The 26,120-nt window shown below is 45.2% G+C and overlaps 1 protein-coding gene across 1 annotated transcript in view; it reads right to left on the bottom strand.

Annotated features, from left to right (window-relative positions):
- The window catches only part of LOC138510646 (vomeronasal type-2 receptor 26-like), a 219,407-nt gene that overhangs the window by 20,433 nt on the left and 172,854 nt on the right, over nt 1-26,120 (bottom strand). The window contains exon 5 of the mRNA XM_069626434.1: nt 20,524-20,647. Within this exon, the coding sequence (XP_069482535.1) occupies nt 20,524-20,647 (124 nt within the window). The remainder of the gene's footprint in view (nt 1-20,523; nt 20,648-26,120) is intronic.

Below are 26,120 nucleotides of genomic sequence, written 5' to 3'. Positions count from 1 at the left end.
TCCTCCCTAGCTGAATTTGGGAATAATTATGGCCCAACAACTGTAAATATTCTGCCAGAAAAACGGGAATCACTTGCTGATAGCCCCTCAGTTCTAATTGCCTTATGGATCAACAAAAGCAGGATACAGGTTCTGTTGACTGTGAAACTGATTATGTAGGCTATTCTTCTAGAAGATTTCGTAAAAATTAAAAACGCAGTGTTAAACGCGCTGAAGAAAAACAGAGATCCTCCAACGAAAAAATGACAACAGCGGTGGTGAGGATGTGATTGACGTAGCTCAACTTTCTGTGGAATGTCAATCACATCTTGGCTCTGACTATGAGAAATTGCCCAAGTCAAAAGAAGCGAAAAACCCATCAAATCCCTGTAGTAATATAAACGTAGTCGTGGCCGAAGTTCATTCAGAATGCACTCTGCCTTCAGCTATAGACAGTTTTAATATTGCCTCTGACAATGTGATCGAAGACGTGGGAGTGATATTGAAAGTTCAAAAAATACTTCCAAACTACTTTCAAAGTGTCGGAAGGAAATATACCTCTAATAGGTCCTCAATATCCCCCAAAATGCCTACAGACATAAGTCAAATATCCAAATTGCCTTCCGTTATATTGACAAAAGTGTCACTGTTAATGTATTCCGAAACCCTACTGAAAAAATCGGCCACGGATCCAGTAACTAAAATCACCAATGTCGCAACAGCCTTAAAGCGGAGTGGGAAGCGCATTTTTATACCCAATGAATCATATAAGGATAACATACCTTCCATAATTCAAGGTGATTCCAACGGCCCCGTTTGTGCGGTCCAAGAAACGGTTGGACAACCATTACTGAGCACTAATATCGATTCCTCGAATGTGCATGAGTCCATGCTTAACGCATTAAAAGCAGGAATTCCACCGATAGACATAATTAATCAGTTCTTAAATATACATGTCTCGGGAAGCAAAACTAATGCACAGTATAATACACCTCCAATACCTTTTGTAACTGCTTTGATGGGTAAACAACTTAATTCATCTGAACCTGTTGCTAGACTTTTTTTTTTAAAACAATTTTAATTGCATATTCAAACAAACAAAACCAATACAAACCAAACTTGCAGTGCAAATATCAATAGTACTGTTTCAACATTGTTCATTACACCATTTTAGTCACTGCTCCCCTTGTCCCACCCTCCCTTCCGAGCCTGCTTTATTTCACTCACTTTGCATCCGCACCGCATGGTGGGGTCCCATTTTCAGTAGATTCTGTCAAATCTTGTATCGTTCCAAACAGTTCAGCTACCAACAATTTCCATGCCATCAGGGTTCCCACCTCCTCCTCTCCCCCTATGTTACTTGCCTCCTGCCATACTATGGTCTCCGCCTCCGCCCACTTCTGCAAATCCTTCCACCAAATCTCCACTCGTGGCCTATGATAAGTCTTCCATCCGATGGCAATTCTCCTTTTTGCGAGCACATATGCTAAATCCTTCAGTTTATTGACATGCTTACGTTTCTGCGATCTGGGGAATCCTCCCAGTAAGCAGGCCCAGGCTGAATCTATAACTATAGTGACCCCCTTTTCCGCCAGTTTCCCGGCTACTTCGCTCCAGAAGTGCTCAATCACGGGCAGGACCAGAACATATGTACCATATCAGCCTCTTCTTCGTCGCATTTGGGACATGCTTGTCTGCTGGCATTTTCAAACCTTGATATCTTCAGGGGAGTCATGTATGCCCTGTGAGTGATATATAATTGTATCTGTTTTAATCTAGCGTTTCTTGACACCTTTTTATGGTACCCCAGGGCACGTTCCCACATCCCGTCCTCTATCGGGGCTCCCACCTCCGCTTCCCAGTCTAGTCTCAGTTGCATTAGTTCTTTACAAACCTTAGACATCATCATTTCGTACAATCTAGAAATCTCATGCCCTCCCTCCGCTATATCATATATCGTGTCTATGATAATATCCGGCTCTTCTTCCAGTACTGTTTCAGGCCAAGTTTTCTTAATCTTCTGCGCAATTCTATGATATGTAATATATTGATCTGCGTGTAACCCCACTTCCTCTCCTAGCTCTTCAAAGTTTATAATTATCCCCCACGCCAGACATCTCCCATAGTCACCAACCCCACCGATTCCCAGTGGTTTCTGATTGTCATACGTAGCTGCTCATCTGCCCCAGCCAGCGCTACCAGCGGTATCTGCAGGGAGCATGGGACTGGGTTTTCCATCATCTGGCATGCTCTGCGCCACATCCTCCACCCAAGTACCATCATCTTAGGGCGCGCTTTCATTTCTGTCTTGGGCAGCCAAATCATCTCTTTTAAATAAAATGGGGCGCAATCTTCTCTAAACAACCCGGATTCAGGGGTCGCTTCGTCTGAGAGCCATTTAGCGACATATTGCAGTTGGGTCGGTACATAATAGACCTCATAGTTAGGCAGTTTTATTCCCCCTTTTCATAAAAGTTCTGCAACTTCCATAGTGCCACCCTATTCCTGGTGCCCTGACCCAAGAAGTCCCTGCACATGCCGTTCAATCTGGTGAAGAACCTTTTAGGTATTAGGTACGGAATGTTCCCAAAATAATGCAGGAGCCTGGGTAAGACCACCATCTTGAGCATCGCTCCTCGCCCAATCATTGCTAGAGGCAACTTCACCCAAAATGTCATACTCTTTACAATTTTCACTATGGCTACCTCGGTATTGTGCCTTTGTTCTTCTTCTACCGTGTGGTACACATCTATTCCCAGGTACCGAAAAGTACCAACAGCCCACGGAGCTTGCAGCACCGGTAGCCGCTCGACAGGGATCCCCTTATAACTACCTAGCGGGAAAATAGTAGACTTCTAGGGATTCACCGCTATGCCAGACAGCCCCGCATACCTATCCATAGCTTCCAGGATGTACTGGAGATTCTCCTCCGGGTACCTCAGGTATAGCAGCAAATCATCCGCATACAAGGAGATCAAGTGTCGCTCCCCTCCCACCTCGATGCCGATAGGATCGTACTGTTGTCTGAGGTATATCGCCAAAGGTTCTAGAGCTAATATGTACAGCTTCAGGGACCATGGGCACCCCTGTCTGGTACCTCTACCTAAATGCCATCTCTCAGAGATCACTGCACCTGTTTTGATTCTAGCCAGCGGTTCACTGTATAGCATCTTTGCCCATCTTTAGCATCTTTGCCAATCTTATGTATCCATGCCCCATACCATCGCCCACCAAGGCCGCCAGCAGCCATGGCCACTTGACAGAATCAAAGGCCTTGACACCGTCTAGGGACACTATTGCCATTTCACCCTCATTCTTACTTCCCCATTCAACCACCCGATGGAGCCGTCTATGATTATGAGTTATGTTCCTATTCGGGACATAGCCCGTCTGGTCGGGGTGTATTAGTTTCCCAATGACTCTTCGCAGTCTGCTTGCCAAGACAGCCGTCAATATCTTGCTGTCCTGGTTCAGCATTGACAATGGTCTATAGGAGCCACAGCTATGTCCAGGCTTATTAGGTTTGGGAAGCGGTATTATGATCGCTTCTCTAAGTGATTCTGGCAACCGTCCTGTCTCAAACGCTTCATTTAGCATGTCCAGCATTGGAGGGAGCACTTCCACTTTATACACTTTATAAAATTCACTTGGAAACCCGTCCGCCCCCGGGGTCTTAGTAGTAGGTAGCTGTCTCACTACTTCCTCTAACTCCTCCAAGGTAATCGGTGCGTCCAGCTCCTCCCTTTCTTCGGCACTTACTTTAGGCAAACCTATGTCTTCTAGTGTATATGTTATTTCTTCATCACTGCTACTCTCCTCATCCCCGTATAGTTCTCTGTAGTAATTTGCAAACTCCTAATTAACTCCCTCCTGGGTGTCAACTACACTGCCATTTTCTCTTCTTATCGGCTTGGAAGCTTCGTTTCGAGTGGGGCTGTGTCCTCCCACGTTGCTTCGTTAGCCTCTATATCGCGTTTCTTGAGAGCCAGTTAGAGTTTTAGTCTGGCCACAGTCTATCGTGTCTCAGTTATGGCCACTTGTCTTTCTAAGTGTGCTCAGACCAATTCTTCTACTCCCCCTGCGCAAACCGACTTGCTGTACTGTTTCTCTGGTGGACGCTTCGTCCCTAGTCCACTATCTTCCAACTCACCACAGCTCGCATGCGCCTAGCCAGGCGTCGAGCCTTGCGGTGTCCTCACGGGCTTCTGAGCCTGACCCAGCGTCCAAGCCCGTTAACAGCTCCCCGCACATCTCTGCCACCCTGCGAGCAGTCTCAGCACTGTTTCTTGATGCGCTTCCGCTTGTATGATACAATCTTTGGTGTTTGCTTGGCCGTCCAGTAGGCATCCTTTCGTGCTAGATGATCATTATTGTCACTTGCTGTCGTGTATCAGGCTTGTAGCATCTTCCTTAGCCGCATTGTTTGCTTGCAGCAGCCCCTCCTCACCACGACATCGGGACTTACTGTAATGGGCAGCATCCAACGTGCCCAGTGCCCGCTCTGAGTTATATTCGTTCAGCTTGCAATGTCCAGGCACCACCATGCACTTTGCTTCCTCCAGTCTGACCTATTTTGTCCTGCTTCAGTGAGCACTTGCTGTTTTCGGCAGCTCTTATGTTATCGCCAGAGCAAAAAAAATATTTTGCGGTTTAGTGCATTATTTCCAACGTGCCACCAGGCACACGTGTATTTATACCCAGCCGAGATTACCGTGCACTATATTTGCCGTTCATTCGGCTTGCAGCATTTAGCTTGCGGGCACAAGCCGTCCGTCTCCACAAACCTGCTGTTCTGCAGGTATCCTTGCCGGCAGCCGCCTCAGTGGCCTCTGTGCCCTTGCTGCAGTATCCCTTATCAGGGAACACTCAGCACCCTTTCAGACCGCCCATGGGCCTGGGTCCGCTTCAATCACACTGCGGTCTGCTGTTCGATCAGGCTGCTTCCCTTGATGATGCCAGCCCTGCTCCCCTCACCTTGCCGGCAGCTGGGTCCGCTCTGATCCCACCACAGACCGCAGATCATCTGCACACGCCCTCACGGCATCGCATCTCCTGTTGTGTGCGGGCCCCGCTCGCTGCACTTCGCAGGGGGCCCAGTCCACTCCAACCTTGCCGTGGACCGCGGTCACACCACTCCCTCCATTATTTCAGAGCTCTGCTCAATGGGGGCCGGGTCTGCTTTGATCTTACGGCGGGCCGCGGTCCGTGCTCACACGCCCTCGCAGCCCCTTGCCAGTCACCTCGGTCTCCTTTCGCCGCCCGGCTCTGCCCACTTTACTATCTTTTCTTCGCAAGTTGGGTGGAGCACAGTGCAGACTCCACATCTGCTATCATTTCAGTGGCCGTGTCCTGCCTCGCACGCAGCTCCTTTCGTGCGCGCTCAGAGCTTCTTAACCAGACCCTTTGTTCTCGCATAGCCGCAATTTTGTTATTTTGTTGCCGCAGTCGATCCGTGCAACAAAGTGTCACAACACACGTTCTCCTGGGCTGATTCGGCACGGATGAACTCCTTCTCTTCCTGCCATTTTCCCACAGCCATAGCGTTGTTTTCATATGGCAGCTTGCAGTGTGGTAGCTCCAGCATCCCAGGATCGATCGTCGGATCACGGAGCACAGTAGAAACCCAGCCTACTCCATGGCTGCCAAGCCACACCCCCCAACCTGTTGCTAGACTTCATATTGAACCTCCAAGTAATCTTAAGAATGCCCGTAATTTAGACGTTCCCGTGTTTAGGGCAAATAACTCTGCTAATGTCTCCGAAGGCAGAACTCTGGTTGAGCATGACATAATAGTTGATGCACGACCCTGCCCCAATAAGGACAACAGCAAGAAAGGTGCTAACGTGTTAGGGCTTGAAGGGAAATACGAAATCATGGGTGCTGCTCGTATCAACCGAAGATATCTCCTTGATCTCTTTTACGCAATTCTGCCATTGATAATCCTGACTTTGAAAGACATCGATCAGATTGCTCTAGCTGCAACTAATAATTATCGTATGACCTGTCACTTGTTCTCTGAACATGTATTGAAACTTATATGGTTTTACAGAAAGGAGCTATTTGAAATGGGATTCTCATTATTTACTTTCAATGATCTAAAGATGGCAAAAGAATTTCTATATGATAATCAGAGTTCTGAATCTAGTGTGAAAGAAACGAATGATGGTTCAACCATTAGTGCAAAAAATGAAAAACTGTATTTCCCAACTACTGACGATTGCCCGCACTAATAGTGAAATGGCATGGATCGAACCGATACTTAAAACAATATTTGCAGCAAATCCTAACTTATCTCCTTCATAAGCGAAGGAGAAGACAGTACTTACTGTACTGTCGTGGAATTCATGTGGATTTAACAATATTCCGACTTGGCTATCCACTCTTGAAAAGTACAATATACCATCAATTTTCTTGTTTCAAGAAACAATGAAAATAGATCCACTAGTCATCCCTGATTGTTGTTCATATTGTTCTTTTGCCATCAAAGGTGTGGAAGGCAGACCCTATGGTGGTCTTGCAATATCTGTTAGCAATTCTGTAGCTTGCAGCATAACACTTGTCCATCCATGTTCTAGCGATATTCTTGAGTTTGAACAGGCAATATACAAAAATGATTTTAGTTATCAATCTGTACTATAATCCAATGAAATTTAAACTGCATGAGATTCTTGATGATTTAGATAAATCCTTTGCTCAAGCTGATACTTTTGATACCAATGTTGACACTATTGTCGGTGGCGATTTTAATTCACACTGTCTAGGACTGCCTTTGTATTACTATGCCCTCAAATAAACCAAAACAAATAGTATTAGGAGAGGGGTTGACTTTGGTACTTATTTTAAGGACTGGGGCATGTCATTTGTAAAGTTTAGCAAACTCTCCCCTACTCATACCTGGAAAAGAGGAAACTCAAGTTCAATGATTGATTTTTTTTGCGTCTCCGACTCATTGCTATCTTGTATTGATAATGCGACTGTTGGGGATATATTTCATAGTGATCATGACCCTATTATTCTCAAAACTCTCATGGATACCAACCAATGGCATATTGCTCACTGTCTACACGCAATCGCGACCAAAAGGGAAAATATTTCTCTGAGATGGAATCCCACCTTATGCAAGAAGCTAGCAGAACGTGTATCAAAACAACTCAAATGTGGCATTAATTTTAACACCCCACAAATGTATTCTATCGACCGTTTAAACAAGTTCATTAATAACTGCATTAAAGAAGCTATTGATCATTTCATAAATAAACAAACTCCTTTTGTGACTAGTCACAAACATAGATCTAATTATAAAATTAAATATCTGAAAAGATCTAAGCATTGTGATATAAGAAAGCTTGATCCAGAGCATTTACCACTCAAACAGTATCTGTAAAAAAAAGCGTATTATCCAAGAATACAAATTCAAAATTAAAGGTGTTCATATTGAACAATATAATAAGCAAAATTGTGCAATGATCAGAGCAATTTGCAGCTATAACTCACGAGATATCGGGACTACCCTTAAGAAAGGCCAAGCACCATTATATCAAAACAAGTCTACAATAAACGCGGAAACATGGATAGCCTATGTTGAGAAGAAATATGTGCTACCTTCTCGCTTGGCCCATATACAAGATAAATTGGACATGTCCCCGCCATCTAATCCGTTTGTCTGGTCCACCTCCGATATCATGTGGGCACTCAAAAAAGTATTCAATTCTCGTGCTGCAGGCCCTGATAGGATTCCATCTTGTGTGTACAGTTCGGATCCAATTTTCTAGAGTATGATCTTAAACATTAAATATGACAGCATCTTAACAAGTGATACTATCCCTATGTCCTGGGTTACCTCTATTTTGATTCCACTTTATGAAAAAGGTGACGCTAGTTTACCCGCAAATTATAGACCTATCTCTTTGCCAGATTCAGCAGCCAAGGTTTTCTCTATCTTAGTCATCCATGAACTTGAAAACACTTAGCGACATATAAGATCTATTCCAAATGTGAATTGGGATTTAGAAGCCAGATGCTTTGATCGATATGTCCTCCGCGTTCGACACCGTCGTTCGTAATGTATTATGGACTAAGATGCGTAAATTAGGAATTCCTGAGTACTTCATTTATTGGATTACTAAATTCAACACCAATACAACATGTAGAATTCACATAACTCAAGGGGGATCTTTGCCTGACCCTATGCAATTACATTTTGGGTTGAAGCAAGGCTGTAATTTTGCGGCCTTGCTATTTAACCTATATCTTTCTGATATAGATGAACTTTGGAATTCTACTGTTACTTTTCCTGCAAGGCTATGCTCATTAAGACTACACTGGCTAGCCTTTACAGATGATCTAATTATTTTTGATTTGACCCCAGTTGGTCTCCAATCCAAGTTAAATATATTTTCGGAATTTGCCTATCACCACAATCTCGAACCAAATCCCTTGAAAACAAGTATAATGATTTTTCAATCCAGCAAGAAATCTAAGAAGTTTAGTTGTGACATCAAGGGTATCCCCTTACAAGAAACTATCTACCTGGGATATCGCTTGTGCAACCAGACCTCTATAAATTCGTGGGTTGACTATCTAAAGCAAAAAGCCAGACCCCTTAAAAGCCAAATGAAATTTAATTTTACCAAATTTTGCAAATTCTCTGTGATACCGCTACTTGAGTTTCTTACCCTAAAGGTAGAACCAATTCTTATATATGCCCTGGATATTTGCACATGCAACATGCACAAGCAACTAGATTCTATACAAAGCAGTTTGTTGAAAGAAGTTTTACGTTTGTCCCCGCAATTCCTAACTGTGTCATTAGACATGAGATGGGTTTGATTTCTCTATCTACTAGACTAACTTGGCGGGCCTTATCCAATTATTGTAAAATATTTAACTGCCCTGATAATTCAATATATCAAGATTTCTTTGAATTCAGGAAGGGCTGCTCTTCCAGTTCCATTACTGGATACTTTGAAACTATGGTAAAAATAATCAATAACTTAGGTGTCAACCAGGAAGACTTATATATTCGTCTTAACTATGTCAAACACACACGTTTTGAGAGTGACTGGTGCAAAACTTTAGATGACATAAATGCTTTAAGTACTTAAAGAATATGCCAAATTCTTACATAAAAGAGAAGGTTGCTGTAGTTATCTTACCATAATTCCATGTAATGTAACTAGAATCTATTAAATGAGATTGAGAATAAATCAGTTCCATATCCTTGAACGAACAAAATATTGGGGAACATCGAACTGTAATCAAGGTGCTTCTAAATGTCGTTTTTTGAATTTTCTAGAACAAAATGAAACTTTAAAACATTTGATTTTAGAATGTTCATATTTTAGAGATGTAAGGTCCAAGCTCTTTTTACATTTTGTAAATATATACTATGAAGACTGTATGGAGTGTTAAGTGACTTCAATTCAGCACTCCAACTAAGTCAATGCCTGGTCTGGGATGTCCAAGGGAAGCCCTTATTTATATATTTTATGACAAGTTATAATCTGGATGATAAACCCTTATATAACACCCCTCTCTTTGAATCCCCCTGACCTCACTGAGCCAAGAAGTAGGTTTGTTTTGCAAATTAAATGATTTATTGAAAAATTAAACAAGATATATATATCACACTTTTATGAATAAATTAATATTTGATAGCACACTTATGAATATGACAGTGATCAACCATGGATAATATTACACTAGCACACTTTTTTTTAATCACTTAGGAGTTGGTATAGAACGGATAAGGTAGCTGAGAATACTTTATGGTTTCAAGGAAATGCAATGATGGAAAATAATGCAGCACAGAAATAACTGAGATGGTTTCCACAAGAGATAATATGATCACTTTTTCAATTCACTCCCCCCCGATGCAAAGTAAGGAGATGGAAGGAGAGCACACAATTTTCAGGAATACAATCAAATGCAATACCAATTCAGTTCCCCCCTATCAAGCTTGGAGCAACCGGTATGCTTTTAAACAGGCAAAAATACCTTTACATGTGATTAGCAAAGAAGTGAAAAATATGCTAAAAATGATTTTAATTCCCTCTAGGAGATTCAGGGTAAGTGACAGCTACTTTGAATTAGTTCAGGTCAACACTAGCAATGATTCATGAGGGATTATCAGGTTGAAAACGAATTTCAGCAATGGAAGCAAAAGACAGCGATTTTTGACAGGTAAAGAATTTTGAGTCAAATTGCAATTCGCAGCAATTTTTCCGAGTGCGTCGAGTGCGATTACGGCAAAACTATAAGGAGTAGAAAGTCGGTTTTGGGCTTGTTGGAAAGCTTAGATTCTTAGCTTTAAAATGAAAGTTAAATCGGGCGGTTCAAAAGATGTGGACAATTTAGTGGAGGTAGATTCTCAGAAATAAAGTAAGATTCAAATGACAAATGACACTTTCACAGGTTTGAAATTACAGAATGGACACACGATTTCTATGCAATTCTAAATAGGTGGAAATGGTTTGAATTAGATTATTTTAAACTAAGAGATTGGTTGCACAGCTCTGGCTGGATACTCACTCCTAATTTTGGAAGGAATGGGCCTCGTCACAGATCTGGTCAACAGGTTTAGCTGCGGTTCTCTATGCTCTGCTGGTCTGGATCTCTTGTTCTGGCAAAAGTTCTGGCACTGCACAGCAGTCTGGGTCTGGTCTTCTATCGGCGCTGCACGGCGGTCTGGATACAGCTCTGCTTTCTGGGTTCTGGCACAGGGTTCTAGCCAGAATCAAACAGCTCGTCCGGCTGTTGACTATCAGGTTGCAAAAGATTTTGAGGCCTGCTGAAAAGGATTCAGCTTGTGGATTGGCCCCTCTGCTTTAAGTTCTGGAGTCTAAGTTCTGGATCTCAGGATCTGTCTGGATTTGAAGTCTGGAGTCTGGTTTTCTAAGTTCTGGTCTCTGGATATTGCCTGAATTTGAAGTCGTCCGTCAAAGTGCTTTGCAAGAAATCAGTTTGAAGTGGGAAGTGACTGTCTCTACCTGGGTTTCAGTGGCTCTTTTTATGTCTTTTGAAAGTGGGTGGGAAGGCTGACTTTCTATGCCCAACCCTCTGAGGATCCTGATAGGCTGTAGGATTCTCTGTCGCCTGACTGGGGAACTGAATTGTGAGTCATCAGGCATCCTTTTTATGGCATACAGAAAGAACACTCCCCTTGTCACTTTGCACACAAATCTATTTTTGACTTAAATGCATATCTATCTATGTACAATTTTTCTAATATTATATGTCCAGTTAACATATTTTTGGTAGCGCCTAACCATCCGATCCCTGTCTTTGTAAGATGTTGTGTTCACTTCTGACAGAATTCTGCCCTTTTCATCCAGAACACAACCTCTAAACTTTTCCAAAATTTACACAAATGTGCACAGGGAATATGGGCATCAGATGATGAAGTGTCAGATTTTTAACATACAGACATTTGGAGTAATACCCTATTTTCCGCTACTACCCCCAGAACATACCACAGAGTCCTAACACCTCTTAAAATGTGAACAGAAAAATCACAGGAATCATGAGATTATTGATATCATTTTGACAATTATGTACTATGAATTATCCATCTTTCTAAAATTATGCTCTGGCCCAGAGGGGTGTGGTTTCCCAAAGCACATGGGGGAATTTCTGGTTTGTCCACTTCCTCCAAGCTCAGCTGGCTCACAGAGGCAGTGCCCCTCACTGTTTCTTCTAAGAGGAAGCAATTTATGACCCCCTGATTTAGCATTTGCCTGAGCCAAGGAAAGTTCATTGTTCTGTTTCCTGCAGTCCCAGGTACTCCTCCCCTGATTCGATCAGAGAGGTGTGATCTCCTTTTGGTGGGGGCAGCGGAATGCAGCCAGGCCTGTGGATACAGTTGCTGGGCAAGTTTCAACTCCTGTCGGGGGTAGTTGCCGGGCAGAATTCAGTCCCTTTAAGCCAGGCTTCAGCCAAAGGTCACTTTTGTTCCCATTTTTATTCATTCAAATCAAACTTACAATTTTGACACATGCAGCTAGAACGCTGATTCTAAGTTCAAAACCATGACATTTAAGCAGTTGCAACCTATGTGACACTCAAAAGTAGGTCACTCCTTTATTTTAAACATTTCGATTTTAGTGGCTTTAAATCCCATTTCACTTAAGCTGCTGACATCCACACCTCAGCCAGTTTTGTTATGAACATTATTTTAGACTCTTCATCTTTCCAGATTTGGTGTGCACACAAGCCTTCATATTACCAGACGTCTGCTGGTGTTCAGTAAGATTTTTGAATATCTTGCAATGTTTGAAATAGGGATTTTGAGCTTGCATTTCAGAGAAACAAAGGTGATTTCAAAGCGCTTTTTGAGCTAACAGGCACTGCTGTTTTTCCTTTGGCACCACGTTTCACTCATGGCGCTTCTGGCCCATCACGCTCGCACTGGTGGGCGGCAGGTCAGGCGACCATTTTGGTGTGCGCAAAAACTGCGCGGTTTTCCTGGATTCTGGCGCAAATGTGGGCTTTTCAGCCATCTTGGATTTTCTAAACCCACAGCACCAAATGTTGCAGCATAATAACTTGCACGTGGGTCGATACACCTAACAGGAGTCTCTTTGGAATCGACTTATGCAAGTACATGAAAGAGCATTAATCTATGCATTGGTTGTTTTTCTGAAAATAATAGAAAAGGAGATTGCATTATTTTAGAGATTAATTTTGTCTTTTTTTCTCTTTATAAAGTATTATCGCGGTGGTGGGCTTCTTCCGAGAGTTAAAACTGCTCAACTGACGGCAGTTAATGAGGGGGCTGGTTTGCCAGCCGGGCGTCCCTATTTCATCTCCTCCGGGGGGGAAGCTGAAAAAAGAGAAAAATCTGACCCTGACTCCGAACCTGAACTTGAACTGAAAAAGAATTGACCTGACGGAGCCTCGCGGGCGTGACGTTTGGGGCGCAGGCCAAAGAATGACGGAGGGAAACTTGGAACAGTTAACGTGGAAACTCTTCTTTCTTTTCTTCGTTCTACACCTCTTCAATTTTGTAAAAATTGTTTTATACAATTAAATCAAATAAAAAAAAAAAAAAAAAATAAAGTATTATAATTGCGGATCTGGATGAAATTGCTTTTTAATCTGTCTTACTTGAGTTATACTATAATGAATTGTTTTGTATTGAGATATGTAATATTATATGATTGATGTTCTATTTTGTAAAGGTTCACTTGAACCACACACAAAAAAAAATAGCAATTGACATGAATCCAAAAATTGAAACACAACACATTTTTTCATCTGGATGTCTTTTGACTGTCTCTATTAAATCTTTGGAAGATAAATGGTTGATTTTGGTACTTAATTTGTTCTGGTATCCTGCCAAATACAAATTGCGTGGATGTCTCCAGAATTTCTCAGTTGTATTGGAAAAATGGGTTATTGCGTGATCCAATATAATTGTTGTGGGGGGGGATATAATTGTGATTGTCCAGAGGGTGACAGAGGGTGTCAAAGTTAATGTAGGCTCCATGTAATTTATATCAATTTCATTAAGAGCTCAGAGAGGAAGATTCTGGGACCGATTTCTCTCTGAATGGGAGCTGCAACAATTAGGGGTGTCTGCTGGATCTCTCTTCCCCATGCATACATGGTATAGGGGCAACCTACATTCCAGAATCAACAACTTTTATTTTTCATGTTTGGCTACCACCAGCTGTGGACCCTTTTATATCCGTGAAACGAATATGGGGGACCACCTGATTCTAGAGTTCACTCACAAACTTACGATACACTTGTGCTACTACAGAAAATATATATAAAAACCCAGAATGCATACAAATTAGAGCTACATACAGGGCAACTAAAGTAAAGACATTTGTGATGTCATCTTTCATGTTCTGGGTGTTTGTCTAAGCAATGCAAGGTGGTGGCGCGAGTTATGGTTGCTTAGCTTAGCCTAACTGGCGAATTTCTGGGGGTTTTTTTTTATAGAATATAAATATTAATCATGATTCATCAGATCTATATATATACGTATGTGTAGGACTTGGGTCTTGTGATTCAGAGAGTTACTGACTTCCTGTAGTAGGTAATTGTGTATTCATGTCTACATGAATGCATGCAACTATGCATTACTTTTTTATTTTTGTTTTATTGTTTAAAGCGCTGAGCTAGCTCGAGAGCAGCGGTGTACAGTACAGGGTGTGGGTAGCAGGCGTATGTGATGGCGTCTTTCAACAGTAGCAAAGTACTGTGAGTAATGGACTGTGGGTTGGTCTGCACATCCACAGGCATTAGGACTTAGTCAGTTGTTGCGAGATTCAGGGCCGATACCAGGATCAAGTTCAAAAGGATGCGTGACAAGAGACAAATTGTTTGCAGGCCCTCTCTTTCTGGGTGAGTTGTGATTTTAGCCGGTTGGTCGATTTACTCCATGAGCAGTGTGCCACCAGGTATTTGGAGCTTAGCCGGCAGGTATGCTGGTGTGCGTCTCATGACTTCTTTCTAGATGATGCATGCAGTCTTGAACAGTATGCTGGCTTGGAGAGAAGGCCAATGTATTTTGCATAGGACAGGGGTAATTTGTCAGATTTCCATGCATCTGCAATAACACGTGATGCAGCATCGTGGACTGCATTTAGTGGAGCCAAGTGATCCGCTGAAAGCCCTGTCAGAAGAGCATTCCCCATCGATGTGCGAGATCACAAGTGCCTGCACTACAGTCCAGAAGTCGTGCGGCTGGATGAAGGGCTTGATTTGGCGATGGGTGGAGATTTAGAGCCAGGCCGTTTAAACCTTCTTGGATATGTGTTTCTGGAAGGACAGGAAGTCGTCAGTGGTGACGCCTAAAGAGTTCAATGAATCTGAGAATTGTGGATCAAATCCTTCTAGGCATTGTTTAGTGGGTAGGTGGAGCAATGAGGATGAATTCAATCTTGGATGGGTTTAGTTTGAGCTTGGCAGTCAACATCCAGGACTGAATGATGCCTAGGTAATCACAGAGGCAACTGCTGTCCTGTGGGCTTTTTACTCTCATGTACAACTGTGTATAGGCCTCAAATTGGTGGATGGCTATATTGGGATTTTTGAGGAGCGTGCCCAGAGACTCTGTGTAAAGGTTAAAAAGGATTGTTGTGAGGACAGAGCCTTGGGGTACTCTGCAGCATATAGGTATATTTGTATAGCACATAAATAGGTATGAATGTATGTATGTATGCATGTATGTAGGTCTGCATTCATGCATGTATGAATGGATGCATGTGTGTCTATGTATTTATGTATATAGGTTTGTGTGCATACATACATGTATGGATAGATCTATGAGTCTATGAACACACATATGCACATACAGGAACATATGCACCATGGCTAGGAACAGAGGATTACAATAACTCTGGTAAACCGGTCAAATCAATGGGAGTGGGTACTCATAATGTGGAGTCAGTGAGAGTGTGGTGATAGTTGTAAAGTTGGGGAGAGGATGTGGATAGTGGTAAGGGGTGGTGACCAGAGGATCATTAGTTGATGCAATGTCCTTGAGGTTCAGGGCGTTCAGTTCTTTCATGGATCTTGGGAGGGATGTGGCCTCCTTCATGGATAATGTCAACCCTTCTACTGTTGGTCTGGAGACTATAAATTCATCACACCAAGAGGACAATCAGGAGGGATGGGACCTCCTTAATGGCAAAGGACAGACCTTCCACTGTTCGTCTGGGTACTATAAAATCCTCACACCAGGAGGACACATCAGGAGACATGGGGCCTCTTTCATGAATAAGGCCAGACCTCTCACTGTCGGTCTGGAGACTATACAATTATATCAGCAGCAGGACAAGTCAGAAGGGGTCTTCTTCATCGACAAGACCAGACCTTTCACTATTGGCCTGGAGACAATAAAATCCTCAGGCCAATAGGACATGCCAGGAAGGATGGGACCTCTGTCTTGAGCCTGATCTCCTTAAGACGTTCCTCTTCTCCTCTTCCTTCTTTCTCCCTCTACACGTGCCAACCACTCTCTCCGCTCTATCCCTCTCTCCTTCCTTTTTCACACAGCATTCCGACTGGCCGCCAGGAGTACCTCAGAGTCTCACTGGTCACCGGCACCCTCGCCAGTCCCGCAGCCCTTGCCTCAGGGCCTGCACTTGCCTCATTGCTACCCATTGAGAATGGCATCTCTCAGTACTTAACAAGTGTCTGACCAATTGGGCACATCTGGATTCCACAGCCTCCTGCACTTGCCCCCCTCTCTTGTACCATCTGTGCACTTGCACAATTTGAACACGCCATGCCTTGAAGATCGTCTATCTTTTCCTCCATGTCTCCCCTCCTGCACTTTCCCCCCTCTCCTGTACCGTCTGTGCACTTGCACGATTTGAACGCACCATGCCTTGAAGATCGTCTATCTTTTCCTCCATGTCTCCCCTCCTGCACTTGCCCCCCCTCTCCTGTACCGTCTGTGCACTTGCACGATCTGAACGCACCATACCTTGAAGATCGTCTATCTTTTCCCCCATGTCTCCCCTCCTTCACTTGCCCCCCCTCTCCTTTACCGTCTGTGCACTTGCACGATTTGAACGCACCATGCCTTGAAGAGTGTCTATCTTTTCCTCCATGTCTCCCCTCCTGCATGGTGGTGCCCCTATGTTCTTGGAAAAACTGCAGAATCGTCATCAGTCCTATTTGTTGTTATCTACACAGTAAATTGTATTATATGCACTTACTCTGCCTGGGCAGACTGGTTATCGTTCAGAAACGCAGCCCTGTGAGTGTAATCTCTCTCTTAAGGAGTAACAGGAATGTCTTATAACGGTGTTGGGGCTTTCAATCTTTCAATTGCCTGGAAGGGTTGAGCTGCTCTAGTAATCTTTTTCTGTCTAGACATGTTCTTGATGGATTTTTATAGTTGTGGCTTCAGATCACGTGTGACAGAAGCCTGGTTGGTTAGTACAGTGTGCTCGTCCATTGATGGAGTCACAGAGTCAGAATGGTCACTAGTTGAGACGAATCCAAGCACTCTTTGTAGTCCTTGTATGTAGTGCGACTGTGTCAGGAATATAGGCAGAGACACATGTGTGTTTTGTGTGACACGCTAGGCTCTGCACACTATTTCGTAGTATTAAAGTTATGATCGGTTTTGTAGCACTTATTCTTGTAGCTTTATAAGGATTGATTGATTATTGTATGTGCACTCCTCCTGGACTGGCTATTTCTTTGATTGGTATCCAGTGAACAGCTTGTCAAGGGAAATGAGGCAAGGGGACGACATTTCCCTGAATGTGGACCCTCAGTAAACACTTTCCCCAAATATTCTAGCATTGGAATGTATAATCATAAATGACACCCCTCCTAGAATATTTGGGGAAAGTATTTTAGGGTTCCGGAAAGAAATGTGCCTCCCTGCTGACATTTCTCACATGGAACTGAATATGTTGTAGAACTCACTTGAATTGACTTTTCTGTTGACAATTGCCAAACATAAGGCAATCACCCTAGGAAAGGCTAAATCCTTTGAATCCAGAATCACAGAAACCAAATCAAACTCAAAAGAAATCTTCACTATCTTCAGGGAGATAGAGGCTCCCCCACCTGCCCCCCGGAATTTCACCAAAGATAAAGCCTGGTGCGATGAAATTCAAACAGACATGCGTAAAAAACGAAGCTCTCTCTGAACTAAAATATTATCCGCTAAACAAACTCCGCCCAAAACCCCCATTCCCACCCCTCCTCTTGGGCTCCCACCCACCCTTCCCATTCAAAGCCATACAGGAACAAGACATCATCAACCTTGTGAGAACCAACAAACCCTCCAATTGCAAAAGAGACGCCTGCCCGGCCGCCATTATTAAGGACTGTGCTGAAACCCTAGCTCCATTCCTTACTGCCTTCGTTAATGCTTCATTTGCCACTGGGAAAGTCCCCTCATTCCACAAGGAAGCGTGGGTCAGCCCCCTCTTAAAAAAACTACTCTCTACCCTACCTCTCCCAATAATTACAGGACAATCACATACTTGCCAACCCTACAGATTTAGGCAGTAGGCTACAGCTTTTTAAGCAGTCCTACCACCTACAGATTTGTGTGACAGATCCTACTGCTTTTCACAGTGGGTGGTCGTTTATGTGACTTTAAGGCAGGCTGCAGGACAAATACACTGACCTGACAGCTACGTGATTCTGTCCTGTACTCTTGCCAGTTCAACCCTTAGGTGAACCACCAGTGAAGGCAAGTGGCAGAGCATAACACCATCATATAGCATCTGCCTATCAGACTGAGAGGGGTATCTGTCTCCATGGCATTCAGTGTTCAACTTGCACTGCAGGAATACATATCTATTGCCAGGCTGCTGCTGCTAGAGAGCAGTGGCAAACGTTGCCTACCAGCTCTGTGTGATTACCTTCTGTGTAATTGCATTTGGTGGTAATTTACCATTTATAATTATACATTTTTAACATTTGAACATGTTTCCATGTTGTGCTGTTTGATGGTTTGTGTATTTTAGAATACTTCAATGGTGCCAACAATGTATGTTTTGTATTTTCCTGTGATGTCATTGTTATGCAAATTATTATTTTTGAAACTTGAATAATCCTACATCTTTTTGGTCACAGAATGTTGGCAAGTATGCAATCACCACTGTCCCCTTCCTACTCAAGATACTGGACAAAGCAGCTTATCTGCATGCCCAACACTTCATTGAAGAAAACAAACTGCTAGGACTAGGCCAATATGGTTTTCGCCCTAGACAGGGGACTGAACCCGCCCTACTGGATCTAAAAAACCAGATGGACGATGCCAGAGACCTAGGCAAACCAGCACTGCTCCTTCTCCTTGACCTCTCTGCAGCATTTGACCTCGTAGACCATGACGTCCTATGCCACCAGCTCTCCTCCACTGCCAGATTCTCCACAGACGCCACAGCCTGGATCACCTCCTTCTTACACAACAGGACTATGCAAGTATTCTCTGACCTTGCCTCAGCAACACCCACCATCATGCTTTGTGGAGTGCCCCAAGGATCCTGCCTCTCACCCACGCTCTATAACATCTTCACCCGCCCACTCTTCCTCATCCTTGATGCAAGGGGTATCTCCTACACCAACTACGCTGACGACATGCAGATCCTCCTCACCCTCACTGGTAACTATGACTCAAACTCCTTGACTCTCAACACCATTTACACCACCATCCAAGCATGGATGGCCGACAATGGACTATGCCTCAACTCTGACATGACTGAACTCCTCCTGGTAGGTTCCCCCGACACTCTAAAAAACATGACTCTCAATTCAGCCACTTCACCATCGACTCCATGAAAATCCCAGTCTCAGAAGCAGTAAAAACCCTTGGAGTCTATCTTGACTCCAACCTATCCATGGATAGACAAATCAATGCAATTGCTTCCTCTGCAGCCTATCATGCCAAACTAATCAACGCAGCAAGGCCCTTTCTATCCAAAGAAAATGGCACTAACATAGCTAGAGCCATCACCGGCTCAAGGCTAGACTATTGCAACGTCCTCTTCCTAGGGAACTCCACAAGAAATCTGGAAAGACTCCAAGTTATCCAGAACAACGCGCTACATGCAGCCCAAGGCATCTCCAAGAGGGAACACATCTCGGAGGCCAGGAAATCAACTCACTGGCTCCCAATAAAGGAAAGGATCTTATTCAAAACGCTGACACTGACACAGAAATACATCCACCTCACTGCACCTGACTACCTCTCACAAAGGATCCACCCAGCCTCCTCCACAAGACCTACCAGATCACCCTGTTGCCAGCATGCTTTGTGTGCCCCTGGTAAAAAGAACGAGAGCAGGTGGCTCCAGCTTCCTCTACCTCGCACCCTCCCATTGGAATGCCCTGCCTCCTATCCTCCGGGGCGAGGTCTCCCTCACCTCCTTCCACAAGGCCATGAAAACTGTTCTCTTTGCATAATGTTTAACCATCAACCTCCACGTTACACTCCAATGTATCTATGTACTAACCTGCAAATGCTTCTCCAAACTGTACCCTCCCTGTAAGTAACAGTGCCTCATTGCCCCTGGTCTGTTTGGGCACTATATAAATGTAATAAATAAATAAATATGTAAAATAGCTTATACGCTCCTTGTCCATGTTTTCTTTTGGCTGTCATCTGCTGTATTGATAACTCAACCCTGTTTGGGCATTCATGTGAAGTGTTGTTTACACTATTGAGTAGCACATTCCTGCGAGGGCAGGCTCAGAGGCCATGTGATCACTCACCTGTGCTGATTAGACTATTGAGTAGTACACACCTGCAAGGGCAGTCTCACAGGCCATGTGATCACTCACCTGTGCTGTTTAGACTCTGGATTAGTGCACACCTGCAAGGGCAGGCTCAGAGGCCATGTGATCACTCACCTGTGCTGTTTAGACTATTGAGTATCACACACCTGCAAGGGCAGGCTCAGAGGCCATGTGATCACTCACCTGTGCTGTTTAGACTATTGAGTATCACACACCTGCAAGGACAGGCTCAGAGGCCATGTGATCACTCACCTGTGCCATTTAGACTATTGAGTATCACACACCTGCAAGGGCAGGCTCAGAGGCCATGTTATCACTCACCTGTGCTGTTTGCAAACTCTCCTTCTGCACAGGGCACACAGTAATAGCAGCAGGTGGGCTTGCCTTCTATGGGGGCTTTGCGGTACCCAGTGAGGCAGCTCATAGAGCAGGCGGAGCGGGGGATCTGGGGAGAAAGAAAGAATGAAGGAGAAATATTAGAGCTGAGAGACCATAACGTGTGTGAAAGCAGCCATTGCATGAAAGAAAGAAGGGCAACAGGTCTGATGACAAGTGTCACTGTAGCTCTCCAGCAACGGATGGACAGGTCACATGACAAGGCAGCTAAAAAAGCCCTGCTTAGGGACTCCAAATAGCTAAAGCATCTTCCCCGGGTTCTGATGCAGTCATGAGTTTCCTCACTACAAAGAGACACCTACAGTCTTAGCTGCCTAGGTCTTTAGAAAAAGAGTGCCTGCTTATTCAATGATCATAGTTTAATGTCTCAGATTTTGCCAAGACACACAATTTATTGTGTCAAAGACATAGTTATGGACTACTGGTAAACACTGGTAAGCTGTGTTCTTGAGTCCATCTTTGAGAGATCCATGCCTGGTTAAGTAGTGGGGTACCCATGGGTGCCATGTGCCACTATCAGCTAAGCAACGCTGGTTTAAGGGGCGGTGTGCGTGGGTACTCCACTATCCCCTGTTGGTTAGCAGGTGCTTGTCGCAGTAACCCAGAAATGCACCACTGTCCCTACCACTGATAAGTGTGCTCAGCCTGTGAGACCCCTTTGGTGCAGTGGGACTAAAGAGAGGCTCCTTGTTGAGTTGCTGAACACCCCACCCTCTGGGAGGCTCTGACCAAGCAGGAAGAGCATAAAAGGGTAACAGTATTAGGACCACAGAGAGGCAGTAGCTGTCCCTTTAATAACGGCGTTGCGGCAGTTTTTTGAGTCACTGGACACCCAAGAAATTGGTTTACCAAACACATTGCTGTGTATCCAACCAACCAAATCAAATGCACAAGCCACTTTCCCCTGGACTGGCTACAAGATTTGGAAATTGATGTGTGGTTAAGCCATCCTAGCAATAGCCATTAAGCTCTGCTGCAGCAGGCCTATCCCGTGCATGCGGTGCAGTTAAGCCATCCTACCAACAGCCACAAAGCTCTGTTGCAGCAGGCCTATGCCGTGCATGCAGTGCAGTTAAGCCATCCTAGTAATAGCCACAAAGCTCTGCTGCCGCAGGCCTATGCCTTGCATGCAGTGCAGTTAAGCCATCCTAGCAATAACCACAAAGCTCTCCTAGAGCATGCCTATGATGTGCATGTGGTTCAGTTAAGCCAACCTAATGCTAGCCACAAAGCTCTGCTAGAGCAGGCCTATGCATTGCATGCAGTGCAGTTAAGCCATCATAGCAATAGCCACAAAGCTCTCCTAGAGCATGCCTATGCTGTGCATGTGGTGCAGTTAAGCCATCCTAGCAATAGCCACAAAGCTCTCCTAGAGCATGCCTATGCTGTGCATGTGGTGCAGTTAAACCAACCTAGCAATAGCTACAAAGCTCTGCTTGAGCAGGCCTATGCTGTGCATGCAGTGCTGTTAAGCCAACCTAGCACTTGCCGCAAAGCTCTGGTAGAGCAGGCCTATGCTGTGCATGCAGTGCAGTTAAGCCAACCTAGCACTAGCCGCAAAGCTCTGCTAGAGCAGGCCTATGCTGTGCATGCGGTGCAGTTAAGCCATCATAGCACTAGCCGCAAAGCTCTGTGAGAGCAGGCCTATGCTGTGCATGCGGTGCAGTTAAGCCATCATAGCAATAGCCACAAAGCTCTGCTAGAGCAGGCCTATGCTGTGCATGCAGTGCAGTTAAGCCATCATAGCAATAGCCACAAAGCTCTCCTAGAGCAGGCCTATGCTGTGCATGTGGTGCAGTTAAGCCATCATAGCATAGCCACAAAGCTCTCCTAGAGCAGGCCTATGCTGTGCATGCAGTGCAGTTAAGCCATCATAGCATAGCCACAAAGCTCTCCTAGAGCATGCCTATGCTGTGCATGTGGTGCAGTTAAGCCATCCTAGCAATAGCCACAAAGCTCTCCTAGAGCATGCCTATGCTGTGCATGTGGTGCAGTTAAACCAACCTAGCAATAGCTACAAAGCTCTGCGAGAACAGGCCTATGCCGTGCATGCAGTGCAGTTAAGCCAACCTAGCAATAGCCACAAAGCTCTCCTAGAGCATGCCTATGCTGTGCATGTGGTGCAGTTAAGCCAACCTAGCAATAGCTGCAAAGCTCTGCTTGAGCAGGCCTATGCTGTGCATGCAGTGCAGTTAAGCCAACCTAGCACTAGCCGCAAAGCTCTGCTAGAGCAGGCCTATGCTGTGCATGCAGTGCAGTTAAGCCAACCTCGCACTAGCCGCAAAGCTCTGCGAGAGCAGGCCTATGCTGTGCATGTGTTGCAGTTAAGCCATCATAGCAATAGCCGCAAAGCTCTGCTAGAGCAGGCCTATGCTGTGCATGCGGTGCAGTTAAGCCATCATAGCCCTAGCCGCAAAGCTCTGCGAGAGCAGGCCTATGCTGTGCATGCGGTGCAGTTAAGCCATCATAGCAATAGCCACAAAGCTCTGCTAGAGCAGACCTATGCTGTGCATGCGGTGCAGTTAAGCCATCATAGCATAGCCACAAAGCTCTCCTAGAGCATGCCTATGATGTGCATGTGGTTCAGTTAAGCCAACCTAATACTAGCCACAAAGCTCTGCTAGAGCAGGCCTATGCATTGCATGCAGTGCAGTTAAGCCATCATAGCAATAGCCACAAAGCTCTCCTAGAGCATGCCTATGCTGTGCATGTGGTGCAGTTAAGTCATCCTAGCAATAGCCACAAAGCTCTCCTAGAGCATGCCTATGCTGTGCATGTGGTGCAGTTAAGTCATCCTAGCAATAGCCACAAAGCTCTCCTAGAGCATGCCTATGCTGTGCATGTGGTGCAGTTAACCCAACCTAGCAATAGCTACAAAGCTCTGCTTGAGCAGGCCTGTGCTGTGCATGCAGTGCAGTTAAGCCATCATAGCAATAGCCACAAAGCTCTGCTAGAGCAGGCCTGTGCTGTGCATGCAGTGCAGTTAAGCCATCATAGCAATAGCCGCAAAGCTCTGCTAGAGCAGGCCTATGCTGTGCATGCGGTGCAGTTAAGCCTTCATAGCAATAGCCACAAAGCTCTCCTGGAGCAGGCCTATGCTGTGCATGTGGTGCAGTTAAGCCATCATAGCATAGCCACAAAGCTCTCCTAGAGCAGGCCTATGCTGTGCATGCAGTGCAGTTAAGCCATCATAGCATAGCCACAAAGCTCTCCTAGAGCATGCCTATGCTGTGCATGTGGTGCAGTTAAGCCATCCTAGCAATAGCCACAAAGCTCTCCTAGAGCATGCCTATGCTGTGCATGTGGTGCAGTTAAACCAACCTAGCAATAGCTACAAAGCTCTGCGAGAACAGCCCTATGCCGTGCATGCAGTGCAGTTAAGCCAACCTAGCAATAGCCACAAAGCTCTCCTAGAGCATGCCTATGCTGTGCATGTGGTGCAGTTAAGCCAACCTAGCAATAGCTGCAAAGCTCTGCTTGAGCAGGCCTATGCTGTGCATGCAGTGCAGTTAAGCCAACCTAGCACTAGCCGCAAAGCTCTGCTAGAGCAGGCCTATGCTGTGCATGCAGTGCAGTTAAGCCAACCTCGCACTAGCCGCAAAGCTCTGCGAGAGCAGGCCTATGCTGTGCATGCGTTGCAGTTAAGCCATCATAGCAATAGCCGCAAAGCTCTGCTAGAGCAGGCCTATGCTGTGCATGCGGTGCAGTTAAGCCATCATAGCAATAGCCACAAAGCTCTGCTAGAGCAGACCTATGCTGTGCATGCGGTGCAGTTAAGCAATTCTAGCAACAGACAAAAATCTATGTTGCAGCAGGCCTATGCTGTACACGAGGTGCAGTTAAGCCATCCTACCAACAGCCACAAAGCTCTGTTGCAGCAGGCCTATGCCGTGCATGCGGTGCAGTTAAGCCATCCTAGTAATAGCCACAAAGCTCTGCTGCCGCAGGCCTATGCCTTGCATGCAGTGCAGTTAAGCCATCCTAGCAATAGCCACAAAGCTCTCCTAGAGCATGCCTATGATGTGCATGTGGTTCATTTAAGCCAACCTAATACTAGCCACAAAGCTCTGCTAGAGCAGGCCTATGCATTGCATGCAGTGCAGTTAAGCCATCATAGCAATAGCCACAAAGCTCTCCTAGAGCATGCCTATGCTGTGCATGTGGTGCAGTTAAGCCATCCTAGCAATAGCCACAAAGCTCTCCTAGAGCATGCCTATGCTGTGCATGTGGTGCAGTTAAACCAACCAAGCAATAGCTACAAAGCTCTGCTTGAGCAGGCCTATGCTGTGCATGCAGTGCTGTTAAGCCAACCTAGCACTTGCCGCAAAGCTCTGCTAGAGCAGGCCTATGCTGTGCATGCAGTGCAGTTAAGCCAACCTAGCACTAGCCGCAAAGCTCTGCTAGAGCAGGCCTATGCTGTGCATGCGGTGCAGTTAAGCCATCATAGCACTAGCCGCAAATCTCTGCGAGAGCAGGCCTATGCTGTGCATGCGGTGCAGTTAAGCCATCATAGCAATAGCCACAAAGCTCTGCTAGAGCAGGCCTATGCTGTGCATGCAGTGCAGTTAAGCCATCATAGCAATAGCCACAAAGCTCTCCTAGAGCAGGCCTATGCTGTGCATGAGGTGCAGTTAAGCCATCATAGCATAGCCACAAAGCTCTCCTAGAGCAGGCCTATGCTGTGCATGCAGTGCAGTTAAGCCATCATAGCATAGCCACAAAGCTCTCCTAGAGCATGCCTATGCTGTGCATGTGGTGCAGTTAAGCCATCCTAGCAATAGCCACAAAGCTCTCCTAGAGCATGCCTATGCTGTGCATGTGGTGCAGTTAAACCAACCTAGCAATAGCTACAAAGCTCTGCGAGAACAGCCCTATGCCGTGCATGCAGTGCAGTTAAGCCAACCTAGCAATAGCCACAAAGCTCTCCTAGAGCATGCCTATGCTGTGCATGTGGTGCAGTTAAGCCAACCTAGCAATAGCTGCAAAGCTCTGCTTGAGCAGGCCTATGCTGTGCATGCAGTGCAGTTAAGCCAACCTAGCACTAGCCGCAAAGCTCTGCTAGAGCAGGCCTATGCTGTGCATGCAGTGCAGTTAAGCCAACCTCGCACTAGCCGCAAAGCTCTGCGAGAGCAGGCCTATGCTGTGCATGCGTTGCAGTTAAGCCATCATAGCAATAGCCGCAAAGCTCTGCTAGAGCAGGCCTATGCTGTGCATGCGGTGCAGTTAAGCCATCATAGCACTAGCCGCAAAGCTCTGCGAGAGCAGGCCTATGCTGTGCATGCGGTGCAGTTAAGCCTTCATAGCAATAGCCACAAAGCTCTGCTAGAGCAGACCTATGCTGTGCATGCGGTGCAGTTAAGCCATCATAGCATAGCCACAAAGCTCTCCTAGAGCATGCCTATGATGTGCATGTGGTTCAGTTAAGCCAACCTAATACTAGCCACAAAGCTCTGCTAGAGCAGGCCTATGCATTGCATGCAGTGCAGTTAAGCCATCATAGCAATAGCCACAAAGCTCTCCTA

This window comes from Ambystoma mexicanum, chromosome 6p, assembly GCF_040938575.1.
Source record: "Ambystoma mexicanum isolate Mex_15411 chromosome 6p, UKY_AmexF1_1, whole genome shotgun sequence".
NCBI classification, from domain to species: Eukaryota; Metazoa; Chordata; class Amphibia; order Caudata; family Ambystomatidae; genus Ambystoma; species Ambystoma mexicanum.
The sequence above is the reverse complement of the archived record's forward strand: the minus strand, read 5'-3'. Positions and strand labels throughout refer to the sequence as shown.